Source organism: Budorcas taxicolor, chromosome 10 (genome assembly GCF_023091745.1).
Source record: "Budorcas taxicolor isolate Tak-1 chromosome 10, Takin1.1, whole genome shotgun sequence".
Classification (NCBI taxonomy): domain Eukaryota; kingdom Metazoa; phylum Chordata; class Mammalia; order Artiodactyla; family Bovidae; genus Budorcas; species Budorcas taxicolor.
Window position 1 is genome coordinate 74,332,464 of NC_068919.1, and position 14,867 is coordinate 74,347,330.

General features: G+C 38.1%; 1 protein-coding gene across 1 annotated transcript in view; it reads left to right on the forward strand.

Annotated features, from left to right (window-relative positions):
- The first annotated feature begins 8,170 nt into the window (after nucleotides 1–8,170).
- SYNE2 (spectrin repeat containing nuclear envelope protein 2) overlaps nucleotides 8,171–14,867 on the forward strand; it is a 270,474-nt gene continuing 263,777 nt past the window's right edge. The window contains exon 1 of the mRNA XM_052647219.1: nucleotides 8,171–8,249. Within this exon, the coding sequence (XP_052503179.1) occupies nucleotides 8,171–8,249 (79 nt within the window). The remainder of the gene's footprint in view (nucleotides 8,250–14,867) is intronic.

The window sequence follows — 14,867 nt, forward strand, 5'->3', positions numbered from 1 at the left end:
ATTCCAAACCTGGAAACTTTGCTTTGCCCTCAAACCTCCTCCAGCCACAGCCTTCTCTGTCTGGCTCAACTCATGGCCTCTCCATCCTTTCTGTTGCCTAGGTCAAAAACTTAGGAGTCATTTTTTTATTCTTCTTTTTCTCTCACATGTGACATCAAATCAGTCAGAAAACCTTGTTGGCACCATCTTCAACATATACTTAGAATGACCACTTATTCCGTTTCTTCATGCAGCCCTAGTCTTAGCCATCATCATCTGGATTACTGTAATAACCTTTTCCTCCCAGCATTTTAATATGAAAATTATAAAATATCCAAAAATTTGAAAGAATTTTATATAAATAGCCATATTCTTAATTCCTAGATTCCACCTTTAGCATTTTACCATGCTTGCTTTTTCATTTATTATCTATCTATGCCTTCCTCTGTCCACCTGTTCTGTGATAATCTTTTCATTAGTCTCCCTGCTTCGTTCCTTGTCCCATATTTTGTTTCCACACATCAATCCAAATGATAGTTTAAACCAGTTGTATCTCTTCTCTGCTCAGAACTCTGCTACGGCTGCCCATTTCACTAGTACTAACTCTGTGGTCTTTTGATCCTAAAAAGGAAAATTGCCTTGGTAATTTTCAGATTCCTAGGAAATTGTGAATTCATTCTGAGTTTCTGTGTGATATTGCCATTTGTTTCACTGACAATGGAATTGACTTTTCTCTTGGAAGAAATAGAACAAACGGTGGTGCTCGTTCAGAGGGCTTCGATTAACATCTTTATGCGTTAATTCCTGCCAAAGTCGTTTTCTTGCATTTTGCTTTCCATTTCAGCATATGTGTAAGTGTGAGTGTTATAAGCAGGACTAAGTCTAATTTCACAAGGACTTCGCAAAATTAATTTTGTCTAATAGTATATGCTTTTGCTTTGATATTGTTAAAAATCAATGGTTAAAGAAAGAGCCAGTGAAATGTGTCAGCATGCAGAACAGAACTTTAAAATACATCTCTTGTTCTATAGTGCATTGTCATGTGAAGGAGAGAAATGGAAGAAATGTTGATTCTGTTTGCAATTGATATTGATAGCTTTTATAAGCTTTAAAATAAAGTTCATTTTATGGTGTCACTTGCTAAAAAATTCAATTACCAATTTCGTTTTTTCTTTCTTTTCTTTCCTACACTTGATGGTTCTTCCAGGTTCCTCTTTTGTGTTTGTTTTGATCTCTTTCTTTCATTCTTGGAGGCTCTCCTTAAATGTCTGGTGATCTTTGGTAATATAATCATTCAAGAGTGAAGGATGAAGAAACCAATTAGTGGAAAATCACAGTAGGGTGATTTGGCATGGAACTGACTTTCCTATTGAGGAACCCGAAATATCAATCTCTAGAGGTCTTTTCTGGAAAAGGCAATGGCACCCCACTCCAGTACTCTTGCCTGGAAAATCCCATGGATGGAGGAGCCTGGTGGGCTACAGTCCATGGGGTCGCCTAAGGGTTGGACACGACTGAGCAACTTCACTTTCACTTTTCACTTTCATGCATTGGAGAAGGGAGTGGCAACCTACTCTGGTGTTCTTGCCTGGAGAATCCCAGGGGTGGCGGAGCCTGGTGGGCTGCCGTCTCTGGGGTCGCACAGAGTCGGACACGACTGAAGCAACTTAGCAGTAGCAGTGTTCTGAGTTTACTTCCTCTTTCTTGGGTTTCCCTGACCATGCCAGTTTATGGGGATAGCAGCGGCAGCAGCAAAGGTCTTTTCTAAGGGCTTTACTTTCTCCAGAAAAGGATCCTCTGAAATCCTACCTGTGGGTAGAGCAAGTAGTTTGGGAAGCAGGTCCATCTACCAGTGCTCATGAAGTAGGTGGGGTGGGTGAGGGCTTAGAGTCCTGCTGTTGCTGTGTATACTTGTCTGAAATCTTGCTCCACTCTTGATGTTCAACACACCCAGTTCCATTCATTTTCAGGCCTGTGTTTCATCTTCAACTTCTGCAGTATCTCACTACTAATCCTAGACTTCTTTGGGATGCTTCAAAGATACAGGTGGAGAAGCTAGAATTAATACAAAAGCCAGGAATCTTTGGCAGCAATTTAGGAACAAAGTCATGGGGTCGGGCTTCCCTGGTGGCTCAGACAGTAAAGAATCAGTTTGCCATGTGGGAACTTGGGATTGATCCCTGGGTTGGAAATATCCCCTGGAGGAGGAAATGGCGGAGGAGCCTGATGGGCCACAGTCCATGGGGTTGCAAAGAATTCTAAAATATGACTGAGTGACTAAGCACAGCACAGTGGGATCATGGGCAGAGGTGATGGCAAAAGGAATGAATGTATTTATGAAAAAAACCCAAACCAGTGCCAGTACTTACAACTTAAAGATCTCCTCAGGTTTTTTTTTGGGAGACTGGTATTATGGTAGTAACAAAGGCAGGGAACTTTTGCTGGGGGGATTGATGAGCTTTAAAAATTGGATTGTGGAGTACTAGGGCAGAATTTCTAGATTAAAATAGGCCAATGAAAATGAAAAACAATTACTTCCTGAATGCATGCTTTCTAGATCTGTGCTGATTTCACACATCAGGTTTTATAGCATTGGAGGGTTTTATCCTTGTGTTTTTACTCTTCATTTTTATATTGTCACTAGCTTTTAAGTTTTACTGCCAGTTAAGAAATGGGCTAATCTGGATAAAGTCATTTCCTGGATTGTAGTAAATAACTGTTTATATACTGTAGTACATCTACCATAGTAAGCACTGAGTAGATGTTAGTTACTACTGTAGTTTTAAGTTTCATGTGCTTCACTGAGATCCAGTACATAAAATGTGTATTATTCCCTTTCTGTAGTGGTGGACACTGCAGTTCAGAGCATTTGGGACTTGGTTGGGGTTTCCATGGTGATTCAGCTTGTAAAGAATCAGCCTCCAATGTACAAGACGTGGGTTCGATCCCTGGCATGGGAAGATCCCCTGCGGAAGGGAAAGCCTACCTCTCCAGTATTCTGGCCTGGAGAATTCCACAGACTGTATAGTCCATAGGATCGCAAAGAGTCGGAAATGACTGAGCAACTTTCACAAGGCCAACAGAAGACTCTTTTAGGAAAGTGGCTACATTTATTCAGAGCACTGGTATGGTGGTAGTGGGTGGTTAGCAGCACAGTTGGTATTGGCTGGTGAGTGACACTGCTTTGTTGTGAAGTAGCAACATCATAGCCAGAGAACTGCTACATGTTTGTTTTCTGAAAGTGTGGTGGATAATTAAGATTGATTATTCTGGCCTTTTGTGCTGGTCATTAGAAAAATAGTATCTGAAAGCAGATAGGAGAGTGGACCTTAAAAATCAATGGATCTGGTAATTTGCATCAATTGCTTCTGGTCAAATAAAGATGATAAGTAATAACAGAATTAGGAAAAGTTAATGGGAAAAAGATGAAGAAACTTATTGCAAATATGTCATCAACTTTTCTTCTGTGAGCTTGTAGGCAGACTGGAGTTAATAATTGTCCGTTGTTAGGACAAGCTCAATATCTTAACTGACAAAAGGGAGATCCTTTACAATTCCTAGCTGGACCATAAATAACATGGTGCAGCTGAAAGAACAGAAAAAAGAACAGGGAGGTACCCCAGGGAAAATGTTGACATTTAAACCACTCTGTTAAAGAACTACCTACATGTACTTAACATGTCCTGCTACAGTACATATACCTTCCAATCCAATTTTGAAAATGACATAAAAGTCCCTTTCTCCCCACTGACAGTGCTTTTTTCAGTGCTGTTAGAACAGTAGGGCTCATTAGCAAACTGTATAATAATGAGAAAATGAAGCCTTTTAAACTACCAAAAGGACTTAGCAATCCTTTCTACAAATTTCTGACAAACTCAAGAGTTTTTCTAATATCCCATTTGTGTCAAGAGAGTATTTTTCTCATTATGAAACTATAGATATACAGTTTTCATAGCAAATGGATTGGAGAACTGACCCTGAACTAAGTAATATCTTATTCCTCACTTGTCGTTTCCTCAAAATAAAAGCGTTTTTCTTATTGCAGCAGAAATAGGCATTCATCACTTGAAATTTTAAAAATACAGATAAGTGAAAGGAAGAAAATATTTAATCAAAATCACTAATAATTCCATCAATTAGAAAAAGATTTCTATTCAGATTTCACTTTTGAGTTGTAAAAATTCTAATCATAATAATCCAAAGTAAATACCAAGATTTCTCCTAAAAAGGGAACTGCTCTAGTGTTTTGAGGTTTTAGAGATACCGGATGCATATTAAGATATATTGCATAAGCAAACCACAGTCATTTCAAAATAGCTTTTGCCATTTATAAAAGCACATGCATTAATTTACATGGATTTTAAAAATACAGTTTCACATACTTCTACTTGATCTTTGAGTCTTTAATGCCACTACGTGAATTCTTTACCTAATCTCTGGTATGTCTCTGAAGATAATTTATTATTTTCCTTCCGAACCCCGATGTTACATAATTGTAACCTTTATTTGAAAAGGAAAAGTAAGGCCGTGAGGACTGCATGGGAAGAGACCGCGTTTGTCTTGTAATCCCACCTATGAAGGCTGCCTCTGTGCTCTGCACGGGGAAGTCGGAAGGCAAATGGCAGGATGACCCTCAGGATTTTGACTGATAAACACTTGTGACTCATTGAGTACCTGGCCCAGCCTCATTCCTCTTTCTGCTTTCCGTTCTCATACTCTTTCTAGCTTCTCAATTTGGATCCAGAGACATGTCTCAAAGCTTTTCTTCTCTATTCTGTTCCAGTTTTTCACGAGCCCCATTTAGTAAGTATATTCCTCTCTGGAGATGTTAACTGTTTCTCACCCAAAACAATTACATTGGAAATGTCATCATACCTTGTCTTCAGTCAGATCCTCCTGACCTTTGTAGCATGTTTTGATAAATAATTGTACTAAAACAATATTTGGATCAGTAATCTAACACCTGTAATTGATTCCACCTTCATAGCTTGGTTTTACTTTTTTCTAAAAAATTTTTTTGGCTGCACCCCAGCTTGTGGGATCATAGTTCCCCAACCACAGGCCGTTGTACTCCAACCCAGGCCCTTGGCAGTGAGAGCACGGAGTCTTAACCACTAGACCACCAGGAAGTTCCCTGGTTTTACTTTTTATTTACATTTTTCAGAAACCCTAGAAAAATTCATAAAAATTATTACATTTTATTGACTTGTTCATTAATAAAATTTCACTGTTATAAACAGAAATGTCTGAGATAAATAGTTATTTTTAAGGTCTATACTTTCTTTTTACAAACACTATTTTTTCCTATGACTTTAAGATAGAAAACAGTGGATCCTACATGCCAGTCTAGCACAGGAACATTTTCTTGATTCACTGGTTATCAATTTGCTGTCTGTGGTTCTGGTTTTAATTTTTTCTCCTACATTTGATATTTTATAGTTTTTTATTGAATGGCAATAAGTAGCTCTCAGAGACATTCTTATTAATACCCCTATTTTAGCCTAATAATACTTACAGGACTATTTGGAGTGAGATGCTGTTTTATATTAAGTACACTGCTGGTATCACATCTGTCTCCAGATTCACGTGATGGGACGTGCCCTCTCCTTTGCTTCCATAGCACCTTCTACATACATTTTTTAGAAGAATTCTTTCAATATGTGTTCATTTGTCATTCCCAAAAGATTGAATTCCTTAAGAGCAGTGCATAGCATATATAAATGCTAGCTGAGTAAGTGAAAGAGGGAATTAATGAAATGTAAAGAGTCGACTCATTAGAAAAGACTCTGATGCTGGGAAAGATTGAAAGCAAAAGAATAGAGCAGCAGAGGATGGGATGGTTAGATAGCATCACTGACTCAGTGGTCATGAATCTAAGCAAACTCTGGAAGATAGTGAAAGACAGAGAAGCCTGGTGTGCCGCAGTCCACGGTGTCACCAATAGCTGGACACGACTTAGCGACTGAACAACTACAAAGCTGGCTCTCTGAGGTACCGACCTGTTTTAGCTAAGAGCATGAACTCTGAAACCAAAACCACGTGGATTCAAATCTCAACTCCATCACAGTTCGGTATGTCCACAGACAGGGCTTCCCTGGTGGCTCAGCTGGTAAAGAATCCGCATGCAATGTGGGAGACCTGGGTTCGATCCCTGGGTTGGGAAGGTATGTTTATGACATTTGTGCATCTCAGTTTTGTCATTTCAAGTACCTAACTCATACAGTTGTGCTTAGAACAGTATCTCTATATAGTAACTGCTGTATAAGTGTTTGCTACTATTGCTATTGTCCTTTTATTTAATAGCCCTGGCATGGAATAGCAGGTGCCAATAGGAAATTGATTCTGGAATTCAGATTTTCGCCTGTCATCATGAAGAAGTATTTTCTTTCCACTTTGTGTTCAGGAGCTTTCAGTATGGAAAGAGGGAGGGGCGGTCTTTAGTACATCAAAAACTGAGGACATTTGTGCCTTTACCAATCATCAGGCTGCACAGACTGGCCAGAACTAACAAGGAGCTTTTTATTTCAGAATTGTATCAACTTAGCATAGGAACAGGAGAAGGAAATGGCAACCCACTGAAGTGTTCTTGCCTGGAGAATCCCAGGGACAGGAGCCTGGTGGGCTGCCGTCTAGAGTCGCACAGAGTCGGACGCGACTGCTAAGTTGGACGTGACTTAGCAGCATCAGCAGCATAGGAACAATGTTACCTCAGGGAGACTCTGATTCATCTTACTTCTGAGGATAAAACAAATTAATTATTAATAAGCATGGTTTATTTGGTAGGTAAAAATCTTTAACAACAGTGATCCATGGGAGAGGTGATAAAGGAGTTTCAGATGATAAACAGTAGGCAGACAGGATTGAAAGATTTTTGAAGTCTGACTCTACTGTTGGATATATAATGATTTTTGTTCTTGTCATTTGGAAAAAGTGGTCTATTAGATATGATTAATTGTATCTAGCTCTTGGCCTTGGGTTTATTTATTTTTTAGTCCCCCTCCTCAATATTTTATTATGAAGAATTTCTAATATACAGCAATGTTGAAAGATTAACAGTGAATACTCATGTATTCAACACAAAGATTCTGCCGTTCTTGGTTTTCTATACTTTGTTGATCACGTATCTGCACACTTAACCATTCCTCTTTCCACCCCTGATACATTTTGTGTTCTTGTATATTTGGTTAGGTTTATTTTGATAAGAAAGTCATCATCTGAATGGGAGAAGTCAATGATTTATTCTCAGCCCCCAGGATAGTAATAGCATACACATACATGAAGCACTACTTTAAAAAGTTGATGGTAAGCATTACTCTTACTGGAAGGATTTCTTAGGAGTCAAAGTCGGGGCAGAGTAAAAACTGTGAGAGCAAGTGAGAGTGAAAGTCGCTCAGTGGGGTCCGACTCTTTGCGACCCCATAGACTATACAGTCCATGGAGTTCTCCAGGCCAGAATGAGTGGGTAGTCTTTTCCTTCTCCAAAGGATCTTCCCAACCCAGGGATCGAACCCATGTCTCCCGCATTGCAGGCATATTCTTTACCAGCTGAGGCACAAGAGAAACCCAAGAATACTGGAGAAAAATAAGGACTTGGGAAAATAATTCAATATAATAGGTAACCCAGGAAAACATTCTTTTTCATACAGTATTTTTAGTTTCACTTTGCAAACTACATAGAACCAATTGTTATTGTTTCCAGTAAATGACAACCATCATGGAGCAGAAAAAGAAGTAAGTTAAATGAAAAGTTTTAAAGAAAATCCCTATAGGTGGAGGCTAATAATATAATACAAAGACCTAAGATATCAGTTTGTGTCAGCTTTACATCCTCTGGACAGCTTGCAGAATATAATCGTGTAGCTTTCCTTTTCACTGCTAGTACAGAATCCACAATGCTAGCCCTTGTGGAGTTCTGCCTGCAACTCTGAAGGGCCTGAATAGGTCATAGGGCAAAATCTTGATTATGATTCAGAAAAGAAGGCGTAGTCACTTTGTTCCTCATGAACTAAGCAAACACTCACTAGAAAGCTGTGATTCTTTTGGAGGGTGATTTCTGGTTGCTGTTGTTTTCTGGCAGTGCATGTTTACTGGAAATGCAGAGCTGCAGAGTACTAATGAGCATTTATCCCTTCTATTTTTAGTTCACTTCTTTAACTGAGATGAACATGATATGATCTCACTGAGTCAAAGGATGGCATCTAGTCCTGTGCTTCCCACCGAAGACCAGCAGGTTTCCTTGGGCATTGATGATCTCCATTTTTCATTGCAAGGTAATTAAGATTGGTTGGGGTAACCCCATGGCACCTATGCAAACCTCACTGTCATCTGTTCACAAATTGTGCGGCTTTCTGTCTCTCTTATGGTAAAATCTATACATGTTGTTGTGTTAGTCGCTCAGTCGTGTCTGACTCTTTGCAATCTCATGGACTGTAGCCTGCCAGGCTTCTCTGTCCATAGAATTCTCTAGGCAAGAATAGCCTAGAGAGTGCATAGCCTTTCCCTTCTCCAGGGGATCTTCCTGACCTAAGGATCAAACCCTGGTCTCCTTCATTGCAGGCAGATTCTTTACTGTCTGAGCCACCAGGAAAGCCCAAAATATATACATATGTCTGCATTTTTCCATTTGTAGAAGCTTTAAGTATACTTCAGTATCTTTATTGCTATCTCAATATCTTTATTGCTTAGGAAAACAAGGAATACCTAAAAGGAATTTGGTATTTTGGTTTTTTACTCTTCAGTGCATGTGTTTTTTTTTTGCAATGAAAATTAAATACTTAATCATAGTTCGTTGTTATTGTTTACGCTTATTTTTCATCTTTTTGTAAATCCTCTTTTAAATGTAATATGCTATTTTTGTCCTGATAAAAAGGAATAACAGTAATGCTAAAAGTGAATGAACTTTCAGTCACATGAATTATATGTGAATTTATGCGAGTACTGTCTGTATTCTTTTTAATGCTTCTTGGCAATCTTTGTTATGTATTTTGAAAATTCATTAATCACTAGACTATCTTTGTTGCAAATCCTGAAGCTGAGTAAAGTTAGCTAGTGTAGAAAAAATAAGGCTACAGCAAGTCTTTGAAAATATTTATGTAACTCTGTGTTTTAAAGTAGTATAAAGATTATTGACAGTATTATGTAACATTCTTAGAATGTTACTTAGAAGCCATAGCCACAGGTTTGAGTCACTTGTTTTTAAAATTTTAAGTTTATTATTCAAAAATCGAAATATAATAGACATACAACAGTGTATCAGTTTCAGGTGTACAATATAACAAAATTCAATATTTGTTTACCTTGTGAAATAATCACCAAAATAAGTCTAATTAACATCTGTCATCGTACATAGTTGCAGAATTTTGTTCTTGTGATGAGGACTTTTAAGATTTACTCTCTTAGCAACTTTTAAATATGTAAAATAAAGTATTGTTAACTATAGTTGCCATGCTTGCATTATATTTATTTGAATCATGTATGATCAAGTCCCCGAAAGACTTTCCTTTGATATCTCTTTTTAATTAAAAATGTGTTTTGAATGATTACCTTCTTGACTTTAGGGGTCAATGGCTTTTAAAAATAAACACTGTATAATTTGTATAGGCTCAGAAACATAATATGTTGAGTACTTAAAGTAAAAATTTTTTAAAACCTCAGTAAGTACATTTTTATAGTGTCATATACTCTTCATCAGTAGTTGGAACCAATTTTTCATTTATCTGAAAAAACCCAATGTTCTTGTTTGTTTCTGATGTTTTGGTTGCATGTAAGTAACAATAACTCATGTGACCTAAAACGTGTCAGGAAGATAGTGCATCAATAAATGGTCAGGTCAATCCAGTTTCATTCTTTTTCCTGAATCAATTGATCCTGATATTTATTTTTTTTCCTTCTGGTTTTATTGAGATATGATTGATGTGCAGCACTGTATGAGTTGAGGGTGTACAGCCTAATGATTTGACTTACATACATCATGAAATGAATATCACAGGTTAGTGAACATCCATCATCTCACATAGATGCGAAATCAAAGAAATAGGAGAAATTTAGTTCTATTTGGTGAGAACACATAGAATTTACTCTCTTAGCCACTTTCAATATGTACTGTAGAATAGTGTTAGTTGTATTTATCATGTACATTACACCTCTGATACTTATTTATCTTAGACCACGTGAAAGTGAAAGTGAAGTCGCTCAGTCCTGTTGGACTCTTTGCAACCCCATGGACTGTAGCCTACTTGGCTCCTCAACTAGACTTAATTTAATGGTCCTTTTGAAACTTTTAGAAATATTTAATTACTATGTTATGTAACAGGAGCTAATATAGTGTTGGAAGTCAATAAAACTTCAAAAATAACCAATCGAACATATAAACTCATAGGAAAAGATCAGACTTGTTGCCAGTTGTGGCAGTAGTGGTGGAGTTGGCTGAAAGCAGTCATAAGGCGCAGACTTCTAAAGGTAAACCTAATTTCAAATGCTGGCTCTGACTCTTACCAGTTCTTAGATAAGAGACTTTATCTTTTTTGAGTCTCCGTTTCCTCATATTTAGAATATGGGTGATAATGTCTATCTTGCCTGTGCTTTGAGGATGAACCTTATGCAGGCTTAGCACAGTGCCTGCCAGATACAGAGTAGGAACTCAGTAGATGCATCATAATTGCTTTGTATTTATTGCAGTTTAAGTCTTTGTTCCAAAGGATTTTTGTGCAGGAGCACAAGGCTAGAGTAGAACCTGTGTGCTGGACGGGAAGAAATTGTAAGCCAGAAGTCTGGTTTTCATTGACTTGTGTTTTGTTTTGTTTTGACATTTCTATTCAACTCTGGGAAATAGTGGAGGTCAGAGGAGCCTGGTGTGCTGCAGTCCGTGGGGTCACAAAGAGGCGGACATGACTTAGAGGCTGAACAACAACAACAATTCAGTGGCTTTGCATCACATGTACAATAAAGTCTAAACTTAGTGGTGTGGCTCACACAGACTGTTTGCTGTGCGCCTTGCCCTGTGCCCTCATCTCCTACAAGCACCCTGTTCTCCAGTCCCACAGGCCCCTGAGGAGTCGGGCCCGCACCACCCCACCCACTGCTTGTGTGCTTTTGTTAAGGTGGTGTTGCTCCCCTGCCATCTCCTCCCGCAAGAGTCCAGCTCATCCAGTCCTCCTATGTCCCTGTCCATCCCAAACTTAGCCAGACTCGGCTTCCTCCACAAGCCCCACTCTTTCTCTGGCTAAGATTTACGCTTCTCCTTTCTCCCATAGCACCTACTTTAGCACTTATCATAGTGTTCATATTATAAATGTTATATTTAAAAATGCTTTCTTCCCCACTGCAGAGTTTTATGTAGCATGCTCTAGTTTACACAGCACCCTTTTGTACATTATCTCACTTGATCCTCACACCCACATTCTAAGGTAGATATTTTATCTTCCAGATACAGGGAAGGAAGCTGTGGCTCACAAAGGTGGAATTACTCTCCCAGGGTCATGCAGCTAGTGAGCAGCAGAGCTAGGTTTTGACCTGGAGGGTAGCTCTCTTTCCACTGCACCACACCCACTCTGACACAGTTCAGAGAACAATCTGAAAGAGGGAATTTTCCTAACAACTTTCTTTGGAAAGTGCACATAAATCTTAGCTTTATTTTAGTCAACCCATAGCAAACTTTTATTTTTTAAAAATTTATAGCCATCTTTCACATCCTGAATATGGATGGGCATTTTTAAGTAACAGGTTCACAGGTTCTCAGGTTCACAAATAGCTCAAAATAATTAACAAATTACTGGTAAATGAGTGTTTCCTATAGCATGTTTTTAATACAATTTGGTTATTACAGTTTGTTTTACAATAGGAGATGAGTGTGGGCTGTTTGGCAGTGGAAATGTGATATACATGTGCTGCTAGTGTGAATGATTTGCCTTCATGGTCTCTCTAGAGGAATGTAGAGCTGGGTATATTGCTCTATAGGGGAGAGGTGGAAAGCCAATACTATAATGTAGTTGCCTTTACACAGAACAAGAGCTGCTCACATTAGCTACGTACCCTCAACCAAGGAGTTCCCGTGACTGTAGAATGAAGGCTTAACTGTGAAATGAATGCGTGTCCCAAAGTTAAGTTCTATATTGTTATTAGCAGATTTACAATGATTTTTCTGGCCTGAATTCTTTCTTGTTGAAAGAGAGGAAGAAAGCAAGGAGAAAGAGAAGAAGGAAGGAAAGAACTTGTATGTACTTCTGACAGTAACTTTGGTTTCATTGCAGGATTGTTAGCTATGTAGACAAAAAATTGATAGATAACATTATGAACATTAGTTACTTCCAAACTGCAGGCTGTTGGCAGTAGTCTTAAAAGCATTCAGCTCTGTCCACTCTGTAAGCCGACTTGTATTTCACAAAATTCACACGTGCTTAATGATCCTTGGAGTAATAGGAAAAAGAGATTTTATGTAAAATGAGAGTCTCAGGATGACTGCTCATAAGAAAGTTTTCCTCCTCAATTTCAGAGCCTTTTTAAAAGGAAGAAAGAGGCCTATTTAACTAACAATGCCTGTTTTATTTTAACCAAAAACTTACATAAGATGAGACAATTACTGCCACACCTTGCCTGCAAATAATATGCTCAAGGAAAGATTAAAATGTCTGCATTGAAATGTGGCGAATCATTGTTGATATGCTATGAAAACAGGTATCTTATGTGTTCAGGGCCAACAAGGCATCAGACCTAGGGAATCAGGCAGTGCCTTGCTGAAATTCATAGAGCAGGACAATAAACAAGCAACTTTGTCTTTCTCTTTGTTCATCATTTGTGTGATCTTTGAGAAAATGTCTTTATGGAGGGATTTTTTTAAGGGTCCTTTTTGTAAAGAGAGATTTGTGTTTTCTTAGTGTAATGAGGATGGCAGCATTGAAACAGTTGGCTTTTGGGGAAGAAAAGGAAATGGAATTTGTGAGTTTGAGGATTTATGAATTTGATTAATGTAAAAAATGGAATTTATTTTAGTTTAGCGCATTTTGTGCTACTATGGATGGTGCACATTTGAAATAAATTATATATATGAAAGTTCAAGCTATTTAAAATGAGAAATAAATGGCTGCTATTTGTTTAACTGAAGTTTCCATTACAGAATTTCTTTACACCTTTCCATTGGATTTCTTACTTGGCAAAATGATAGGTGCTTCCTTCCCTTTTATCCTAAGAGAATGCTGCTGCTGCTGCTAAGTTGCTTCAGTCGTGTTCAACTCTGTGTGACCCCATAGACAGCAGCCCACCAGGCTCCCCCGTCCCTGGGATTTTCCAGGCAAGAATACTGGAGTGGGTTGCCATTTCCTTCTCCAATGCATGAAAGTGAAAAGTGAAAGTGAAGTCGCTCAGTCGTGTCCGACTCCTAGTGACCCTATGGACTGCAGCCTACCAGGCCCCTCTGTCCATGGGATTTTCCAGGCAAGAGTACTGGAGTGGGTTGCCATTGCCTTCTCTGTCCTAAGAGAACAGTAACTACATTTTTTTTTGTCTGAAATAACATCTCTACTAAGCTTGTCAGGTGGAGAAAGTTATGTTCAGAGGATAATTCTTTGATGTATTGGGCAGATATGATTATAGAAGCAGTAAGGGGTAAAGTTGAATAATACCACCGAGTTTTCAAGTTGTATGGAATTTTCTTTGCTATTCTGTTTAATTTTGAGATGAAAGGAGGAATCCCTTCAGTAGCATTTCTGAGATGAAGATTCTGGAGGGAGTTGAATTCAAGCTAAGAAGTTTGAGGATTATGCTTTTAGGTAGCAGGTAGTTATGGGTCTTGAGAAGGAGAGGACAGGGTCCATGGTGAGAACTGTGCTTTAGGAGACTAATCTGACTTTGAGGTATGGGAAGACTTGAGAGGGATGAGAAAGTGAAGTTGGAGAAACTGACTAGAGAGTTCTACTCAGTACTCTGTGGTGACCTAAATGGGAAGGAAATCTAACAAAGAGTGGATAAATGTAGGGGTATGACGATTCATTTAGCTGTTTAGCAGGAAAGTAACACAACACTGTAAAGCAACTGTAGTCCAATAAAAATTAAGTAAAAAAGAAAAGTTTTGCAAATATCTGGGTGTTGGGTAATATTGGCTTGGATTCGAGTGACAGCAGTGAGTAGGAAAGGATGGGACAGATAAGAAACTGTTAGGTGGACTCTGTAATTATAATATATAATATAATATGACTCTGCAGATATTGACTATGGATAATAAGATGGACAAGAGCCAAAGTTAGAAGCTGAGCTGCTTAAAATAAAGCAGTAGCGACTAAAATGTCCAAAGACCTCCCTTTTGATTTAGTGTGTTTTCACTATTATAATAGCATCAAATAATAAGACCATTAAGTACTGTTTTATATCAATGTATTTAAAATAAATTGTTGCAGATAAAAGATCCTGTTTTCAAAGAAACTCTTTCTTGAGAACTTCCTATGTCGTGGAAAGCTTAAAAGCATAACACAGGTAGAGGACCCACTTGAAAGTCAAATTAATAGTGAGTGAAACTGACACCTGGAATTTAACACAATATTTTAAATCAGCTATACTTAAAAAAAAAAAGTGAAATTGACTGACTAGGCTGACTCATCTTGTGATATTTTAAGCGGCAGCTGTGACAATTTTGAATTATTTTGGACAGTTAATATATTTCATATTTCAGTTTTCTTTTTAACACATAAATATGATAATTGGGGGGCCATAAAAGAACACAAGAAATTTATGTACCTCGAGCACATTATTTTGTTTTGAAAAATGAGGTGGGCCCATGATACCTCATTAGAACAACAGTTTTCAAATACAGAATATCATCATCCATTAGACAAAGGACTAGGAAGGAGTGTGTATGCTATTACCTTTGCACCATATGAGTAATTAACTTCCATGCAGTC